Source organism: Nilaparvata lugens, chromosome 3 (genome assembly GCF_014356525.2).
Source record: "Nilaparvata lugens isolate BPH chromosome 3, ASM1435652v1, whole genome shotgun sequence".
Taxonomy (NCBI): Eukaryota; Metazoa; Arthropoda; class Insecta; order Hemiptera; family Delphacidae; genus Nilaparvata; species Nilaparvata lugens.
Window position 1 is genome coordinate 17,600,195 of NC_052506.1, and position 20,045 is coordinate 17,620,239.

Genomic DNA, 20,045 nt, shown 5'->3' on the forward strand with positions numbered 1-20,045 from the left:
TCATTGTTGCGAAATTTTAAAGTTTCTTGTGAATCAATGCTGATGACAGTCTGAACTTTACTAAGGAATGTCAGCATTCCTTATGAATGACATCAAAGTTACCCATCGAGTCAACGGTGGTAGTCTAAAGTGAATAGTCACCTTTTGAGCGTGTAGAGCGGCTGAGTACGCAGACAGGCGATGGCGGCTCGCTTGCGTGCGGCGGACAACACACGCCTCCAACCCGACTCGTGGGCGGCTGGCTTGTTAGCATGCTGTTGTTAGTCATCAAAACAATCAAACTGAATACAACCCTCCACACAAGTAACACTACAATACAAAAACTGATACAACACTAGGCAAAAAACAATCAAACTGAATACAACCCTCCACACAAGTAACACTACAATACAAAAACTGATACAACACTAGGCAAAAATTGTATTAATATCGTTAGATGAATGCATAAAATATCCTAAATATCTACTGCACAATCGTTAACAAAACTTCAGAGCAGGTATACTTTTTCCAGGTTTCCTTACATTAGGTAAGTAACATTGAGTTCAATATGATTTCTATATAATTTTGTTTGAATAGATATGTGATTCTTATTCAATTCGTTGAGAATGTCCGTAAAATTCTTAAACCTATTACAAAAACATTGAAAGTAACTCAAACCATCATCGAAAGAAAATGTCTACTGAATAGCTAAGATGGATTCTGAACTATCCGGAAGCTGTTTTAAACTCATAAAATTCAATTTAGTGGAGTCGGTTCTTCAAGTGGTCAAACACTCAATAGAAGAGGGCGATCTTTTAACTTATCTGATCGATAAGATATCAGCGCGACCACGGATTGTTTCCATTCTCATTGTTTACAAAGTTGAAGTGGAAATTGTCGCTTGATGAAATAGAATTTTGATATTTTGTCAATTTCTAGCCTACTAGGAGAAATGTATTTAGTGAAAGTTTTATCATACAAGACTTGAGTTCCCAATCAAATGCCGATGAGAATAAAAACGCAATTTTTTACACATAAAACAATCCTTATCCGAGAGAGAAAATACATCATTATTGAAATAATAACAGAAACAGATTCATCACTAATTTTGTTAAGGGAGGAAATTACTAGGAATTCTGTAATAGAAGAGACTTAATTTTCAACTACATCTCAATCATGCAAGGAGTGAAAAGTATGATAACAGTAAAAAATATTCTAATACGAAGAAGCAATAGAATATTATGAACTAAATTGGAGCAAGATGCAATTGGGAATAATATCATATTTTCACAATGTATAACGTGAAAAAGTGATAATAAGTCAGTGTTCATGCCCAAGCATGAATGGTTAAGTGAATATAGGCCTAGTGTATTACCAATTTACATTCAAGTTTTCGAAATCCGTAGCACAAAAAATGATAGCCTAACACTGTTGAGTAGTGTCAATTTATTCCACTTCTTATTCCATCACAAGAATGCAGTTTCGTGACTTTACCAGTCACATTCTCAACAGTACTTTGAAAATACTGTCAAGAACTGTTGAAATATGACTAGTAGAACCAGGAAACTGCAGTATAGTGATCAAATAAGAAGTGAAATTGACAATATTTTAGTGTTTTCATTCATAATGAAGTTCCTCGATATAAAGAAAAAATTCTACAAATAGTTTGACACAGTGGTTCAAAGAACTAAAGGGAATGAAAAATGATTGCAGCATTACTTTCAATATTGAAAGATGTGGATGCAATGGAAAATTTCATAACCGTTTTTGGTTGAAGGTTTTCTTTTATATGAGGCTTGCATGTATTCTTTTATAATAAGATAACACCAACACATATAAATAAAGTTAATGAATAAGCAGGTGTCGTAGCTACTCAGTAGTAGCTATACGAAGTTTGATTCAAAACAATGAATACAGCATTCAAAAACAAAAAAATATAATAAAAGGATGAGTCTTGGATGACAGATAGATAAAATCTGAAAGGTATAAATTTCGAGGTGGGAGGAAATGAATAACAATGAGCTCAGTAGTTGAAAGATCGGTTCAAAAAGTGAGATATTCAAAATAGTTCCGGGATATTAATTAAAATCATACAATACGCAGAAAAGAAATAACAGTTTCAGGAGGGAATCACATCAATGAAATGTTCAAAAACATAAACATAGGTTAGTGACACAACACCAAAACACATTGTGAGTCTAATATTGCTACAACAATAATAGACAAATCAAAACATTGAAATGTATTTAACAAGAACACAAATAAAAATGAGAGAATCAGACCTTGGTAAAGCGTGTAGTGATAGCTGTCTGAAACAAGCAATGACTGCTCGCTTACGTTGGGTTGATACAACCGACCGATAACTGGCCTTGCTTTGCAGCTGAGGGTGGTCAATCTAGTAAAACATACGAGCAAACTCAAATTTAACCAACAGTGTAGGCTAACTAGTAGCATGCAAGTTCCTAGAAGGTAAACTGCACTTTGCAAGTAACTTGTATGATTCTCAACGAGACATATAAAAGCAATAAATCTTAGGCTAAAACTTATCTATAATAAATTCAATCAATTCATAGGTATCAAAACATAAGTATTCATAAATTCAATGAATTATAATGCAAGATTAGATTTTATATTATTATACTGTGGTAAGTTACTATGAGTTTTGATGTACAATTTGAATTTCATGCATCTTACAAACTATCGTGCCTCGCACCTGTAAATTTGAAGCCTTTATAAAACATATTGTATATTTTATCAGTAGGCCTGATCTATACAACTTCAAAAGAAGAATATCAAAGAAAGTATAAGCTTCTAAAAGAAAAATTCTTCTGACGAAGATGATGTATTGATTGAGATTTTAAAACACAAAAATAATGCAGTAGTAGTATTCAGTATGCAGTAGTTGTAAGACAGCAAAAGGAATTATTATGCTAGGGCGCCAGCTTAGAAAACTATTGTTGATTTTTTCAGATTGTTTTTTAAGGGTTTGTAGTATTTTTATTCATTGATTGTGAATCTGATGCAGAATAATTATTATTGTAAATAGCTTGCGAAAAATAACTAACTTCAACTAAAAGCTCAAAAGTAAATCAAATGAAATCAACGATTCGCCCTAGTAACATTTATATAGACCAGTGATGGTTCGATTTACATAGAAATTGATGCAAAAATAATTATAATCGGATTAGCGACTTATTCCAATAAATTTTTGAAATGTTGGCATAATAATATAGAACTTAATTAATAGTTGAGGTGATATAATTCATAATCTATGAATAAATACACAACCATTAATTCCAGTTCGATTTTCAATGTGCGATTTTCCTTTTTCTTCTAACAATACCATAGATTAGAGTAAATTGAACAGAAATAAATTAGTGAGTAGATCTAGTGGGGAATTAAATACATTGCAATATATTCGAATTATACAATATGGATCTTGACAAGGTCTATTTGATACAATAATCGAAAAGTAATGAAAGTAAAAGTAACTAATTAATAAAGTTGTTTCTCCTCAAATCATTGATTTGATTTTGCACATGAATGATAAATCAAATCAATAACTAAATAAAGCAGTTTTATTTCCTGTAAAAGCATTGAGTAAACATTTTATTGCCTAATATGATGCCAAACTTCCAAGTCAATTAATTTCAATAATGAAATACCAGAAGTGTTGACTGACTTAATACAAAACTTCTGCTTTTCTCACATATTATAATGTGAATTCATAATCAGCTTCTGCTGCACTATAAATTTAACTGATTATTAAAATCATCGGCTTGGTGATTCAACAAGGATGAGTGCCCCAACCTTGAAAATACTGATAAAAGTTTCATACTCCAAATATTTGTAAAACTACAAAGGCACTATCGGAAATTTGTACATGTCAAGCAGCTTGAACTATCAAATTGTCTTGCGGAGGAAGCAATTTCATTCAATAAGTGAATCAAGCTGAGTCTTTGAATTGTTCGAATGATAGCGTGCATTCTGATAGATTCGAGTCGAACTAGATTGCATGTTGAACTACAAGAAGCAGGCCATACCATATGGAGACCAAAGAGCACTTTAGCCATAGCGACGATACGGTCGACGACTGCGTCTATCTGCTCCGGCTTGCCGCCTTCGGTGATCTCCTTCTTGCTGCCCAGAGTGGAGTAGAGGTAGTGCTGCCACGACATCTCATCGCCCGGGTCCAGTTTGTCAGGCAGGGTCAGCTGAGTCTTCGCGAACTCCACTATTTCGTATTCTTGCATTTTCTGTGAATAGAATATTACTCTTCTATCAGATGTGCTCGTTGAAAATCTCACAAAATTAACAATCCAAGAAAATTAAGAAATGATAAAATAGAAATAACTTGAAAAATGTATATTGATTGGAAATAAGATGAAGAAATCAAAAAAAGGACATCAGTCACACATATTAAGGCATAACAATAACAAATAACAATTAATACATAGGCCTAATAAATATTAAGTCATGAAAATGATACTGTATTGGAAACTGATGAGTTAATATTGCTGAGATCATCCTCTACTGAAATTTTAATTTATTGCAATTGATTGAATTGAATTTTCTTTCGTCAAAATTATACATAATAATATTACAACATTTTACAGCATATAGTGAAGATTATTGGCTGGAAATATAGCATACTTCAGTAGCTTGAAACTTTTGAAGAACAGGCTCATATGTAGAAATACAAAACTCAAAATATATGAAAGCCTGATTTGACCTGTTGTAACGTACGGCTGTGAATCTTGGACGTTAACTGAAGAAGACAAGAACCATCTAGGCGTTTTTGAAAGGAAAATTCTGAAAGATTTAAGGTCCAGTTAGAGAAGGAGAGGAATGGAGGAGAAGAACCAATTCAGAGCTCGGCACAGGCATTGATAGAAGGCCGAAATATGGTAAAATTTATAAAGGCGCAACAGCTTTGGTCATATCTGTAGGATGAATGAGAACAGAATGCCTAAAATAATATTCAAGTAGAGGCTACATTCAAGAAGGAAGAGAGGAAGACCAAGAATGAGGTGGGAGGATGAAGTAAGAGACGATCTCCAAAAAATGGGACGTAGAGGATGGAAACAAATGAAAGAGAACCGAGAAGAGTGGAGAGCTGTAGTGGAGACGGCCAAAGCTCATATTGGGCTGTAGTGCTAAAAAAAATAAAAATATTACAACATTATCAACAGGGCAAAATAATGCTAACAGCACAAAATATAACAACGGCATAAAGTGAAACTAGCGTGAATTGATAATGAACAGCCATCAATAATCTTACCTTTAGGAATCTATCTTTACAATGCTGGACCAGTTCTTGTTCCCGACCAGCAAACAGATTCAAGCCAACCGGAAGAAGCCTTTTCAAACAAGCAACCATCAGACTGGCTTGAAGTTCCTTGTCCTTGTCTCTCTTTTTCTCCCTGTTCTTCTTCTTTTTCTGGAATAAAAATCATCATACATTGTTTAATTGATTGATACCAAACTAACCAACAATTTAGCTTATTTTCAATATAATCTCAAACTTTTCCCAAAGATAAACTATATTGTAAAATTCAAAAACAAGGCATGGCTATGTATCTTTTCAAGATCTTCATAGAATTTGAATAAGGATAATCTATTGTAGCACAACATTCCTCTTTCGTATCCAATAATCACTTGAAACACATTGTGGATTATGACATAGTTGCATCATGACAGAATCTGAACACTGCTATAGGTCAATCAAGATTTTTTTGAGGGTGATGCCCACATGAGGTCTAGGCTTGAGCGTGGGTAATGAGGCGGATGATAATGAGAGATGAATGAACCTAAAGTTTTAATTGGGTTCCGAACCACCGGGAAGTGATTTTACAACTCATACATTATGATTTAGAAGAGTTTGCTCAAGCGGTCATCCTTCCAACGGGAGTACCAGGGGCATGATTTTTGTCTTATCCAAGTAATAGCTTATCAGCTTATGAGTCAAACCCCTCCCTAGTTGATTATTCTTTAAATAAATATATTCCTCTACAAATAAATAATATTGTGGAGATACCTTTCCACTGCCTCCCGGAGGAGCGGCACTGTCGCTAACGACTGCATTCCTCCTTGTAGCCGTCGGCATTATCAGAACCATGTTGTCAATCTCATTCGCTGAAATAAAGTTCTGCTCCTCTTTCAGGAAGTACTGAGACTTCGACCACGTATTGAAGATCTCAGCTACATGATTATACAAGTCTTCGGCTTCAGAAATATTATTTCTCAACCAATGATTCCTTTGCAAATCTACATACTTGATGAGAAGTGGATAGAATGAGTAGATATCTCTCACTAGAAGTTGCCAGTCTTCTTGAATTTGTGCTTCAATCTGAAATGATAGAAGAAATTCAAGATTCAGATGGAAATTAAATGTTTGATTGTATGGTAAGAGATTCAAATTCAAATTTCAAATTTATTTCATCATATTGAAAACTATGTTGTGGTATTTCTCCATAACTGAAAGAATAAGACGGTGATGTTGTCACTATATAACACGAATATAGTGTTATTGACAACATCAACGTCTTATGCTTTAAAAATTAAATGTGCTTATGTGAAAAACCCCACATTGTTTTCCAAAAGAACTGTCAATAATGATTGACACATAAGATAAACATATAACTCATCTACGTTTATTAGAATAATGGTGATTATCAAGTGACAGGATGTTCGTTTTTCATCACTTTTTGATTCAACTCTATTGTCAAGAAACAAACAACAAACTTTATAAACATTGATCCATTGGTATCAGATATAAAATATACCTGAGAGGTGTCATCAGAAGCCGATTTGATGAATCCTCTGAGTGATTCCTCCTTATGGAACATGGCGTCAGTCCTTTTCTTCACGCGCTCAGCTAATGGCAGGAATGGATCTTTCAGCAACTCTTCCGAGGAATTGATTATGATTTGTTGCGTATAAGCTGTAAAAGGAAAAATAGTGCACGATACATAAATTATACAGAATTTCTACAAGTGACAGTTCATAGTTCAATACAAACTAGAATAATCCAATCACATTTAGATGTGGGTGTTTTAATTCAAACAACGATGTAGATGGATTATCAACAGCATAATTGCAGAAGACTTCAGAGATAACCAATTCACAGATCTAAATTTTGTAGGGCGTGTTTATCAGTAAGCCACCATGACATGAAAAATTAGAAGAGAGAAGAGACTCTATGACAAGAAAATGATTGAAAAGTGAATTCAAACTTTATGTTGATTTCTAGCATTAATAACATTATTTGGATGAAGTTAAGTTGAACTCAACGCTCAATCCAAACATCCGAGGAGAAACATTTTGCAGCAAATGTAAATTTTTAAATGCATAAAGTACTAGGAAAAATGAGTGGTTTTTATTATTGAATACCTGCTATCCTTGTCATCCATGGAGCACTCTCATTTCCAATATTTTTCTTGATCATTTTGAGTACATTCTTCAAAAGTTGATTCATATGTTCACTGGTTACCATTGTCACGTAATTTCTGAGAAAATAAATAAATTATTAGGTAATATGAAATAATGATAATAGATCTGATAAAAGAGTAGAGTAAGATAAGATAGATAATAGAGTAGATAAAAATGGATGAAATCTACTTCTACTGAAATGCAACTGGTGAAAAATACAGGAAATAGAAATCGAGCGTGAAATTAAGTGAGAGTAAGAAACTCCGCATTCACAAATTTTAAAACATTGATAATTATTTGAAACCTGTAAAACTTGTCTATTAAAAAAGAGTACAGGAAAATATATTGTGAAAAATGACTCATGAAACTGGTTGAATTAGAATTCCTCCACCTCCACTATCGAAGTGCGCAACGCTGAAAAAACAACTTCTTTCCAATCCTATCACCCTCTTCACCCATTTCTATAAAGAAAGAAAAACCAAGGAGTTCAATTGATTTTTCCTGTATAGCATCATGTATAGTATTCCTCCTGCATATTCTTCTTGTATATCAACACATAACTATCAACAGAGTTGGTCATGAAGTGGGCATACTTCCAATGTCACGAGAATTAACTCACAAGTCTCTTGCAAATAATTGTGCTAACTTATTTCATCAATCAATCAATCAGCATCTTCACTGCTAAACTGAGATCGAATCTCAGCTTCAACTTATTAAAATACAATCATAACCGTCATTCACAACTAAAATAAAACAAACAGATGAATCTGGAAATTTGAGATATATTCTATTAAAGAGACTTACCCGGCAGTGAGTGCAACATTATCAGGTCCTTGATTCCACCAAACAGGTAGATAAGAGCACAGCATTGGCATTATCACATCAATGATATGGGGTGCATCGTTATGCGTCTTATCAGACTCCACAAACTGGTCAACCTCACTCAAAATGTTGTCCAAAGTTGGCATTGTGCTTTCCATACGAGAAAGAATATCTTGAAAAATACAAGGAGAAAAATCATTCCAACAAATGAGTATGATACTTTAATTCATTTCCAAAACAATATACAATGAATATAAGTGGAATACATATCAAAGATTTCAAAGCATATTTGAATTGGAATAATTCAAAGTAAATTCTGAATCCATAGAATGAGAACTATTTTTTCTGATAAGTTTGAAAATAAATAAGGGAAGCGGTTGTCTCTGTGATTGAGATTTGATCTTATCGCTCAGAGTAGATAAGAAACATGAGTCTGCTACTCACGTCGAATGATTGATCACGCCGTAATCTGGCTTTGATAAATATAATGGATCAGCTCTAAAATTGGTACCTCGTGGGTTCGGAACCAACCGAAAGCTGCAGGTTCTTTAATGTCTTGTCATAATCCTTCCCCTTTCACACGTGAAAGCGTGAAGAGTATAATATATTGTATCACCCTCTAGTAAGAACATGTGAGTACAGAACATGGAAGTATTGGAAACCCAAATCAGGAAAAATGAATAAGAATCCATTTCCATAGGGGTATCTGGTAAGTATTTTCTATGAGGAATATAATTACCTTGAGCTTCTAAAGAATGGTCAGCAATACGATTGACGAGAGAAAATTGGTTGTGTTTGTTCAAATGTGGCTCTAGGAACGCAACCGGGAAGGTTGAAGCAAATGCTCCCAAACAGCTTCCAAGTTGAGGACGATGTCTTTCAATTTCAGTCTTCAAGTATTTCCTGAAATATATTACATGAGATGAGTGAAGCTTAGTATCATAGTGAACTAAATTATTATAGATAATATCCTACTATGAAAAAAATTGACATTATTGTAAAGAAACCCCCGGAACCCAAGTAATTCTTCATAACAGTAGAAAAGAAGGTTAATTATCAATTTATTAGATTAAACTTTATTAAAATAACATATTTATAAGAAACAAATAATTATGTGTTTAGCGTGACATTAATTATTTAATAACCGAGACTTGGGAAGATTCCCTCAGAGACTTGTATAATAACAAATATTGATTAGGGTTGGTGTTCCATCAAACGTTAGCAACATGTTTTTAAAAAAGTCTCAGGCATCTTTATATTATTCTTATTTATATCATTTATTTTTTTCATTTTATTTCACTATCCTTTAGATCATTTTTCAAAGTATTTTTTAGATGAAATTGAACTGATTGTCGTTACCTGTCATGAGTTAGCGTGGCATCGATTCCTAATGTGTACAAACTGCCAAGCATTTTATAGGAGGCTACTTGAATTTCATCCACTGCAATAAAAGGTTTGATATATTTAAATGAGAATGAACTAAATAGTTATAACTTTCATTTCAAATGAATTGCAATTATATCATATTTTAGATTTATGTGATGAATATTTTTTTTGAATTGAGATTCTATTATGTTTCATTTACAGTCAGTTCATTTCATCTCAAAAATATAGATTTAATAGGACATCCATGACAATAGTATACTTCTAGATTTATTACCGTATCTTTATTGAAATTGAAAAAATATTTTTCAATTGACATCTTGATCCTGTACCATGGATTATGGTAATAAACTGACAAAGAAAAATGGGTTTCCAAGATACTTTATAAAGTAAAGTCTCTCTCAAATAATAGCAATATTTGAGTATAATATTGAAAATAAATCAGAGAGTAAATTTTCTTAAAGTTATAGGTCTTTCTCTTTTCAGTTGAATGATTTCAATAAAAAATGCTATTGTTTTGAATTTCATGAATTATGATACAATATTGAAGAATACTCACATAACAAGTCGCCGCCATATTCACATGCCGCCAAATGATCGAACATAGCGGTCAAAACTGGAAGAATGACATCATTGATGTAGAATAGAGAGGTCGAGGTCTTAAGATGTGCTCCACGTAGATGACTGTACTTGCCCTGAAAAATGAGGACGATATTTAATTCTACCAGGGAAGAAAGACAAATTTGTATTGACTGTCAGCGCAGCAATATTTATGACAGTCAACAATTTTTAACAAAGATTATGATTTTGCACATGGCATTTGAGTAGCAAAGGATAATAATATATGCATTCAAGTACTTGAAGCCTTGATGGGATACTTATCAAGTCTGTAAAGATCAATGATAGATTGAGTCAACTTACCTCCTGTAAGTTTTGAATTGTGTGCCCCAGATCATCAGCTGTATTATTGAAGAACGTTAGCATCGATGTTCTAATGAATTCCGGACAGTTCTTCACCAGAGATCTAGAAAAAGCAATAACGAATTACATATTGATTGTGTGATAATACGCGTCTATAAATTATACAAATTAATTTATTGAAAAATCGATTGTCATATAATGTATTTTTGTCAGTATTCGGGTGATTTATTTATTTATTCAAACATTTAGAATTATACAACTTCTAGAAAAGTACGACAGGTTGGAGCCTAAAACGGTTTCAATTCTAATTTATAGAACAATCCAAATTTTCTAAGTTGTATTTTATATTTTCTAGTAACACTTCAATTTAGAATCCAAACAAGCAATAAACACATATTTTAGAATTAAAAATACTTCAAAAATGAAAAAAGTCCAAACATTGAAGTAACTATAGAATTCCCAGACCAAAAAATCAAAACCACTTTTCATAACTTGATTTTATGAATAATTAGATAGGTACCAGGGAAAAATTACTTCTTGTACAATGACAAATAAAATGTTGCGATTGAAGTTGCTTTCCATGACTTTGTTGAAGTTCTGACACTGTGTTACTTGTAAATATTTGAAAAAACACTTACTTTTGTTGGAGTAATATTGTTGGAGTAATTACTCCAACAAAAGTAAGTGTTTTTTTCAAATATTTACAAGTAACACAGTATCAGAACTTCAACAAAGTTAATAAAATGTTCTTATGTATGAAATGGATTCATCTTATCATCACTTACTTATTAATTGAAGGAGCAATATTTGTGATTTGTACTCACTTTGCATCAATTCCTTTGACAAGCACTTGCAAGCATTTCACTGAAATTCGAACATCAGCACCAAAAGCAGCCAGTCGAGATCTCAGCAGGTTTGCTAGTTTGCAGAACAAGCTGTAACAAGTAAATTAATATAGACATTTTTAAATTTTAATATAGTTTTCGTTTTTGACATTTAGATGTTATAAAAACAGATTAGAAGATAAATCTATTCAATCATTTAGAATACCAGGTGAAAAGCTGAAGGGATACCTATTTAGGACGGATACATCACAGATTTGATTGAAATTCGTTCTGATTCACTTCCAATCACTCATAATATAACTGTATAATTATTATTTGTAGTTATCATTTAATTAATTATTTGTAATCATTTAATGAAAAGAAACCAATATATGATTTTTCAATTGAAAATTGATTCAATGGAATGTGCAATTCAAAGAAAATGTGGCTACAAAAGATGAATACAATCACTATTGAAACAAATAATGAAGAGATGATTTATCATTGATAGTTTTTCTCAATCTCCAATAATAGAGATTTTCTTACAATTTTCTTTGTTTTTTATATGTTTCTTATGTTGAATTGTCAATAAACCATGCATACAAGTAGAAAAGTTCTTGTTTTAAATTCATCTGGAGATTTTCTCTTTCATGAAGCTGTGTCTTTAAATTACTAAAGATAAATAATAACAAATAAATAAATTTCACTAGAGTAAATGAAAGTTAAAAGACGGACATATATTTCAAGACGGATAAAAGTTAAAAATTGTTGATTGATATGGAAAATACCGTATGCAATTTATAAAATAGAATAATAGTACCCTTTGAAATTCAAAGAATAATAGAATAAGAATAGTTTAGCCCAGTCATCGAAGTGTTATAGAGAGAAAAAGTTTGGAAGACAATTTTTGACCCCGCAGTTCTGTTTAGGGTAGTGAGGAGGTGAACATATCAAAAGTCCCCACCCCTACCCCCTGTGCTAAGGGGGTGGGTGTGGTTCAAAGGTACCATTTTTTGGTTCTCGCATATACCTAAAAAATTATGGATTTTACAGACTTAACTATTCTATAGGAAATTAAAGCTTTTAATTTCCTACAATATTCATCAAACAACTTTTTGAATATCTCTTTCATTTTTCGAGATATCCGCTCTAAAAGATGTGACATTTTTGAAAAAAAAACAAATTTTCCTTCGATCATGAGCTTTTAGAGCATCAAATTCTCTTTCATTTGATGTATAATTTCACAAGTTTATGCACATCCCCACGACTGTTGCAGCAGCTTCAGTGTTGAGTGTGAGATCTTCAGTTATGCAAAAATAGACCAATTGACAAAGGAATTGGGAGAGAATGTTTTGAACACAATTTTTGACTTCGCAACTTTGTTGGGACCAGTTAGGGGGTGAACATATCAAAATTCCCCATTCCTACCCCTTGTGCTAAAGGGATGAGAGTGGTTTAAAAGTTGCATTTTTGAATGTTTTGCTTACACGCTCATATCTTGAGGAAAATGCGTTCAACCGACATGACTAACTGTTCAAAAATAAAGCTTGATAAATTTTCTACGATATTTGCTCTGTGGTGATTTGTGATATCTCCAACAGTTTTCGTGTTATACGCTCTTAAATGTGTAAAATTGTTGAAATAACAGCTTTTAATCCCACTTTTTGATATTTCAGGGCCTAGAACTCTCCAACTACGCATCGTAAAAATGAATGCTTACCGCAGATTTGTAGAGCTTTGTTTTCTCTTCAATTTGATGTATTATTTCACTACTTAATGATTTCCTTCTATTGTTATAGCAGATTCAATGATGGGGTGAAATTTTAAACTCTGCAACAAGTGTCAACTTAGCAGTTCCACACCTTCAATAGACTGTCTAGAGATGCGTATTTTTACTATGTTTACCTCCCAACTAGTTTTCATTAAGCTACAAAGTCAAAAATTGGGTACCAGATGTTCCTGACTTAAATTTCATTGTCAAGTGATCAATTGTTACGAAATTAAAATTCCACCCCCACCTAGAATCTGCTATAACAATAGAAGGAAAACATTAAATTGTGAAATAATACATCAATCGAAGAGAAAACAAAGCTCTACAAATCTACGGTGAGCATTCATTTTTACGATGCATTGTTGGAGAGTTGTAGGCCCTGAAACATCAAAAAATAGGATTGAAAGCTGTTATTTTAACAATTTCACACATTTAAGAGCGTAGGTTGTAGGAAATCATGTAAGCTTTAATTTCCTATAGAATAGTTAAGTCTGTAAAATCCATAGTTTTCGAGTTATATGCGAGAAACCAAAAAATGGTACCTTTGAACCACCCCCACCCCCTTAGCACAGGGGGTAGGGGTGGGGACTTTTGATATGTTTACCTCTTCACTACCCTAAACAGAACTGCGGGGTCAAAAATAATTTTTCTTCCAAACTTTTCCCTCTATACCCTTTTTTGAGCATTCATTGCCTGGACTAGTTATATAATTTGTATTCCTATTCTATTATTTTTTTAATTTCAAAGGGTACTATAATTTTATTTTATAAATACAAGAAAGTAGCTCTGAATTCATATTTTTTAACCGTATGCATTGTTACAAATTACAAAGAATACAAATTACATACACATTACATACAAATTACACAATGATGAACTCACCTAGCTACCATTTCTTTTTCCTTCAAGGACGCTGCTCCGACATTATTTGAGGCAGTGGCTACAGCAATGAAGTAGTTCCTATGTGTGCTGAAATATTTCTCCACTAATGGTAAAACCACCTGAAAACAAACAAGTATTATGATTGTCTTTTTTCTTTAGGGCTACTTTTAATATAAATAAAATAAAAATGGGTAATGAGATTTATATTTTTATTTCATTTATAAGCATTATGATATTAATAAATTTATTCGGTTCAGTAAATATTTATCATAGAATTACTATAATGATAAAATTAAATTAATAAGTATTAACAAATACGTTTATCCTTGAGTTTTAGTCTGAGATGAATCCAACTCAACACAAGACAGAACAAAGATGAACATTAAAAGTTGCTGACCATAAATCTTGCTATAACCATGGCTTGATCACACAACAATGTACATTGATTTCAATAATATTCTAACAAAACAAATGCATTAGAAAGCTTGGCATTTTACTCGTGCTCTACTCGTACAATGTACTCGTGCATTCTCTTCTTATTGAAAATCTACAATTCTATTGATTTTTCCCTAATATGTCATTGATATATTCTTGGCTATGATATTATACTCATTAGTTATTTTAATTTTCATCAGATCCAGAAGAATGCAAACCCACATTGCCAGTATTGAAGTTGTACTTGATAGTTTTATATGAAACATATTCATTTTTCAACTATGAATAATCTGTACACTTGTTTGTTCTTACTTAAAATGAAAATAAGGATTTATTATAAGATCTAACAGTGTAAAAGTAACAATATAAATTATTGAAAATCCAGTCTAACTACATTTCCCAGTATTGATGATGAGGTGGATACAGTAGAGAAGAGGCTGTTTAGAAAACTATAGGCTAAGTATCTTATAGTTGATCAATTGGTGATAAAATTTCGAGGAACAATTCCAACTTTATAGTCTTGAGATTATACATAGCACAGTATATACTATAATAAATAATAATTACTCTGATAAGAAATCACATCCTAGTATCTACATCGATTCTTGTATAGCTTATCTTATATTATAGATAGCGCTGGATAGGCCAGGTATCTTAAATATAATAAGTGGGAAATTTTACAGGTTGTTAACTATTTGTTGTCAATACAAATGTTGTGCTTTCAGGACTACTTCCTGGTGGCTCGGAATCTACATTAAAATCAAGGTACATCACTCTTTTTCTTATCATAATACGTCTCATTCTCTACAACTCTTGTAGGCATCAAACGCAATAATAAATATTACGCAATGGATTATTTAAAGAACTCACCTATGCAACTTGTATCCTTGATATTGAAGATACTTCAAGAATTCCTGAGATCGCTCCCTGTCTTTCTTCTTTTCCTTATCAGTCAGTAAGTCGTATGGAACAAGTTGCGGATGAATTCCACCACCTAGTAATAACAGAACGCTAAATTAATTTGGAATACATCAATAAAATGATTAATATTACGAAGTAAAATATCAAAGTAATATTGCGAAGTAAGATATCAAAGAGAATTAACACTCTGCACAGATATGTGGAATTTCTTTATATTAAGGTGAAATAAAAGGATATTGTCAATTCCACATCATATTATGTGGAAGATATTATTTCACCTTAAATCGAAGAAAATGTCAAGAAAGTATCAGTATCTGTCCAGTAACTTATTATTTGACACTAAAAAAGATCAGAATCCTCAATTCCAATTCTATTATGCATCCAATGCTATTGCCTGAACTGGGGATTGAATTTTGAACCTATCAACTTTTCAAGTAGAATTTACATCAACGTCAATTCCCTATAGGGAGAAGAAAATCAAAACATTAGTTCGACTTCACTCACCACAAGTAATAAGTTCTTCCTTTTTCTTCTTAGCCCAAATGTCGTGTGCATTTTCAGCCAAGCGTTCGGCCATGTTCTGCATCTCTCTGCTCAAGGTCAAGTTTGTCATGTCAATCGGATTCGGATGATAATTGAAAGGCGTTGAAGAATCAACCTGAGAAAAAATCAATGTTCGATTATGGTGTATATTCTCCCTCCCAATGAAGAATCAATATGAGAAAAAAAATAATTCTTCTTCACATTATTCTTCCTCTCAATATAATATAATTTCATGATTTCAACGATTAGATTCATTTTTATAGTGACATACTTTACAGTTTATATAGTTGCAAAACTATCATTTCAAAGTTGAACAGAAATATACAACTCCAGATTCATTTTCATTAAGGGTTAGATAATTTATTAATGAACGGAAATCCAAATTAGTTGCTCTTAACTTCCCAGAAGATTTCTTCAAATATTGAAAACAGCTGCAAGGATATCCTATGAGAGCTACTATCCAAATTCATACTCTGCAAAATCATATCTATTTCCATTTTCAATTAACAGTTTATTCACAGCTTAAAATACACAGTACGAATGAAAAAAAAACGTTTATAAATAATACTGTTCGTCTAAACCTTTTGCTGGGCATCGTATTTATTTACTGTATTCATAATCACATTCATGTAGACATACTTCAGATAATCAAATATTTTCATAAAAAGGGCCAATCACGGCTTTCATTCAGGTTTACAAAAACACATACGAATTTTGCTCATGTTGTTACAAAAATATGTGGTGGAAAATATCAATTGTATTGGATGTATCACATGAGTTTTCCTGAACAATGATAGGAAATGTCACGATTATTCGAGAAAAGTTGATAAAAGTTGAGTAACTGGGAGGGTTCATCTAAATCTACTTACCATTGCATTGGGCTTGGACTGCCGGCGAATGGAGCCACGACTGGTGAGAGGCACGTCTGCCTCACTGTGCTCCACGGTCCAACCAATCGCCAGCAACGCTTTGATCGACTCTCTCACCGGCTCCTTGTAACGTTCTCGTTCCTGCAATATTTCAATCACACTCACGTTCAGAACAGAATAAAGTAGAATGCTAATGCAATTAAAACAATTTCATTTATAATCTGTATGCTACAAAGCCATCGTTCCAAATTCAATTCAATTGAAAATCGACGTCATCAGATAAAATACTGATCAATTCAGAAGAAATATGAAAAGATCAAGAACAAGAAAAATATTTCTTTTCAAAGTTGTATTGTAGTAAAAATCTCAATTGAAGAAAAATAATTGTCTTAGAATTGAAAGCTAATGCACAATTGAGACCATGATTACTCGTGAGAACGATAATTGTTTCCCCGTTTGTAAATTATTGCCTCACTGATGGAGGAAGCCTTGGTATTCCCAAACTGCAATACACTTCAACCAATCATCAGTCGCTTTATAAGTCAGTCTATTGCATCAACTGACTTTCAGTTCAGGTTTTAGTAGGCTAAAATGACATTTTAAAAAATTCCATATTTTCTTACACTTGAATTCATTGCAAAAAAAGTTTGGAACGAAGCGACAAAAAAATCTCAAACTGGAATACATTAGCAAAAATAAAAATATATGGTATAATGAAAAAATAAACTTAATATGTCTAGTAAGAAATATGATTAATTTGTTGAAAACCAACAATCACTTTGATAGAAAAATGAAATGCATGTTTTTATATGTACAGATGCTTGTTCACAAAGACAATTGTAATTCTGTACAAACAATGATGCTTACTTTTTAAAAAACCATATTTTCAAATTGGAATAGTTAATTAGTTTTTTGGAGTTCGTCACAAATTACAGTTGAAAAAAAAATCAAGAAAAATCCAATAGCTTTGTTAGGATGACGTCTGGACTTGAACTGAGACTGAACAACTGATCTTGAAGTATAAACACACTATTACGCGGTTAAAAGACAATCACATCGAAAGTAAATCTAAAAAATTACTTACGATTGTGGGTTCAACCTGATAAAAAATATCAAGCTATTAATTAAAGTATAATTTATGCATGTCGCTGTTTAAAACATCAAAAATAGAGTGTTTAATATATCGCAATTCAGAATGGATTAAGAAACCATTATCTATAATGAGAAATTTCTAAACATTTTAAAGAAAGAAAACTATTGAAAATTAGAGCAATTGAATTAGATCCTTGTTAAACATACTATTTTTTTTCATGATAAGTTGAATTATGTTCCATATTATTCTAATGGTTAAAAGTCAATATTATAGGAAATACCACTAGCCATCATATGATACTAATTGGAATCAAGAAGTTTTTATGAAATATGTTTATTCACAAGGAATAAATCTATCTAGAATCTAGACTATTCAAAAGTAGACCAGTAAAAAAGCCCAAGTTCGTACCTTTCAGCTTATTACACTGAGATAAAAACACTTGGTGATATTAACAAAGTAAACATGTTTCCTCATACTTCATGAACAATGAAGACAGCGACATAAATTGCAATTATTATCCCTAGATGAGTAATTGAACTTCATTGTTGAGCTAACGGCTAATCAAATTGTAATTCTCGAAGTATACTGTCTTCAAAAGTAGATGATCGCTTTTCCTTGGCTCATATTTGTAAGGAGATTGATGTGCTTTATTGTCTCCATATAAGGAAGCAATGATTGCCGCATCATTTATTTATGACTATAGAAGACACCTTTGTCATTCTGTATATTGCTCAGTGACGTACACAATATTTAACAGTGATATAAAACTTGGAGTTCAGGCTAGTTTGACTTACATAATCATTGAGCATGTTGTATGGCTTGAGCCGTGGGTGAGTTTTTTGTGAGTCACTCCATTGTTCGCCATACGTCCAACCGTTCTCAAGCTTTCTACTTGCCCATGCATCGTGGTAATGTTCTGAGAATTTCTGAACTATTGTGTTCAAGTCATTATTGAGGACAACCCTGGAATGAGAATAAATTGATACAAATAAACGCTAATATAAGAAACGAGAGAGAATCTTATAAGAATATGTGAGTCTTCATAGATTACATTATAATAGCACATGAAGGATATAAATACTAAAACTCTAAATAAAATAAAATGTTTTTAATAAAATTCAATTTAGATTTGTAAACTACTTTGAGGAATTTGTCAGACTGCCAATTAGTTTTTATTGCAGCTAGATGATACCCACATGAGCTTTTTGTTTGTTCGTGAATAATGGGAAGTGCGAGGGTGAGTTATGAGATGATCAAAACGTCCATGCCTAATCATGGGATTGGGCGGGATTCGAACCCGCGACCAGGTAGCACTAGCAGACTGAAGGGTGCAGCGCCTTAGTCAACTCGGCTATCGGCTATCTATTTTGTATAACAGTTATTTTTCGTATAGTATATTTTATGTGAGCTGGAACTTTCTCGTACTTGTAGGCCTACACAGAACAAAATGTAACTAGTCATCCAAACATCGGTATGAATCATTTGAATATTTTTAGTGGGCTAAAACTCAGTTTCTTAAATTCTTTTCTTGAAATCAGTTCCGGGATGTTTTACAGCCAGTATTCAATAATTATTATTGAAAAGCCTGTAAAGTGAAGAATATCACTGTGACCAGTTTCTATGCAGTAATAACGCTGATGTAATTGTGATAATACTAATCAAAATTATCCATCCCTTAGCTAGCGATGTTTGAAAGAAAGTAACAAATGAAACATTTTCCAATCAATAGTTAGAGAAGGATAATTTATTACAATAATTCAAAACTTTTTATAGATATGGTAGGTGGTGAAGTTTATCTGGAGAAATACTACTGAGATTACTGATTATTCTATTGGGAGAAATATACAGAATATGATTCATGAAACGCAGCAAAAAATAAACCCAAATAGTTTAGAAATCACTCACGCCTGAGTATTGATGGGCTGTGGATTGTATGGACCATCTGATGGACCAGCTTGCGAGTCTCTGGCACCGTAAAGCTCATCGTCATAGTTCTTTGAGAGAGAATAATCGGGCGGAAGAGCACATCCAATAGCTGTCAAGCATGGAAGAGCCTTGCCGAACAGTTCAGGATCATAATCCTGCGAGAAAGAAATAATGTATTTCAGATTAAAAACATTACACAAATAGGTTTGGTTATAATTATGGATTGGAGAAAAATTCATGAAAAA

General features: G+C 32.5%; 1 protein-coding gene across 1 annotated transcript in view; it reads right to left on the minus strand.

The window, feature by feature from the left end:
• The window catches only part of LOC111058307 (ryanodine receptor), a 149,015-nt gene that overhangs the window by 34,946 nt on the left and 94,024 nt on the right, over positions 1-20,045 (minus strand). Inside the window, exons 55-72 of the mRNA XM_039422722.1 lie at positions 19,780-19,955; positions 18,669-18,837; positions 16,782-16,922; positions 15,874-16,027; positions 15,319-15,442; positions 14,014-14,169; positions 11,361-11,471; positions 10,537-10,639; positions 10,175-10,310; positions 9,592-9,673; positions 8,972-9,135; positions 8,215-8,404; positions 7,372-7,487; positions 6,765-6,922; positions 6,017-6,328; positions 5,261-5,419; positions 4,007-4,235; positions 142-238 (exon numbers count right to left, since the gene is read on the minus strand). Of these exons, the coding sequence (XP_039278656.1) occupies positions 142-238; positions 4,007-4,235; positions 5,261-5,419; positions 6,017-6,328; positions 6,765-6,922; positions 7,372-7,487; positions 8,215-8,404; positions 8,972-9,135; positions 9,592-9,673; positions 10,175-10,310; positions 10,537-10,639; positions 11,361-11,471; positions 14,014-14,169; positions 15,319-15,442; positions 15,874-16,027; positions 16,782-16,922; positions 18,669-18,837; positions 19,780-19,955 (2,777 nt within the window). The remainder of the gene's footprint in view (positions 1-141; positions 239-4,006; positions 4,236-5,260; positions 5,420-6,016; positions 6,329-6,764; positions 6,923-7,371; positions 7,488-8,214; positions 8,405-8,971; positions 9,136-9,591; positions 9,674-10,174; positions 10,311-10,536; positions 10,640-11,360; positions 11,472-14,013; positions 14,170-15,318; positions 15,443-15,873; positions 16,028-16,781; positions 16,923-18,668; positions 18,838-19,779; positions 19,956-20,045) is intronic.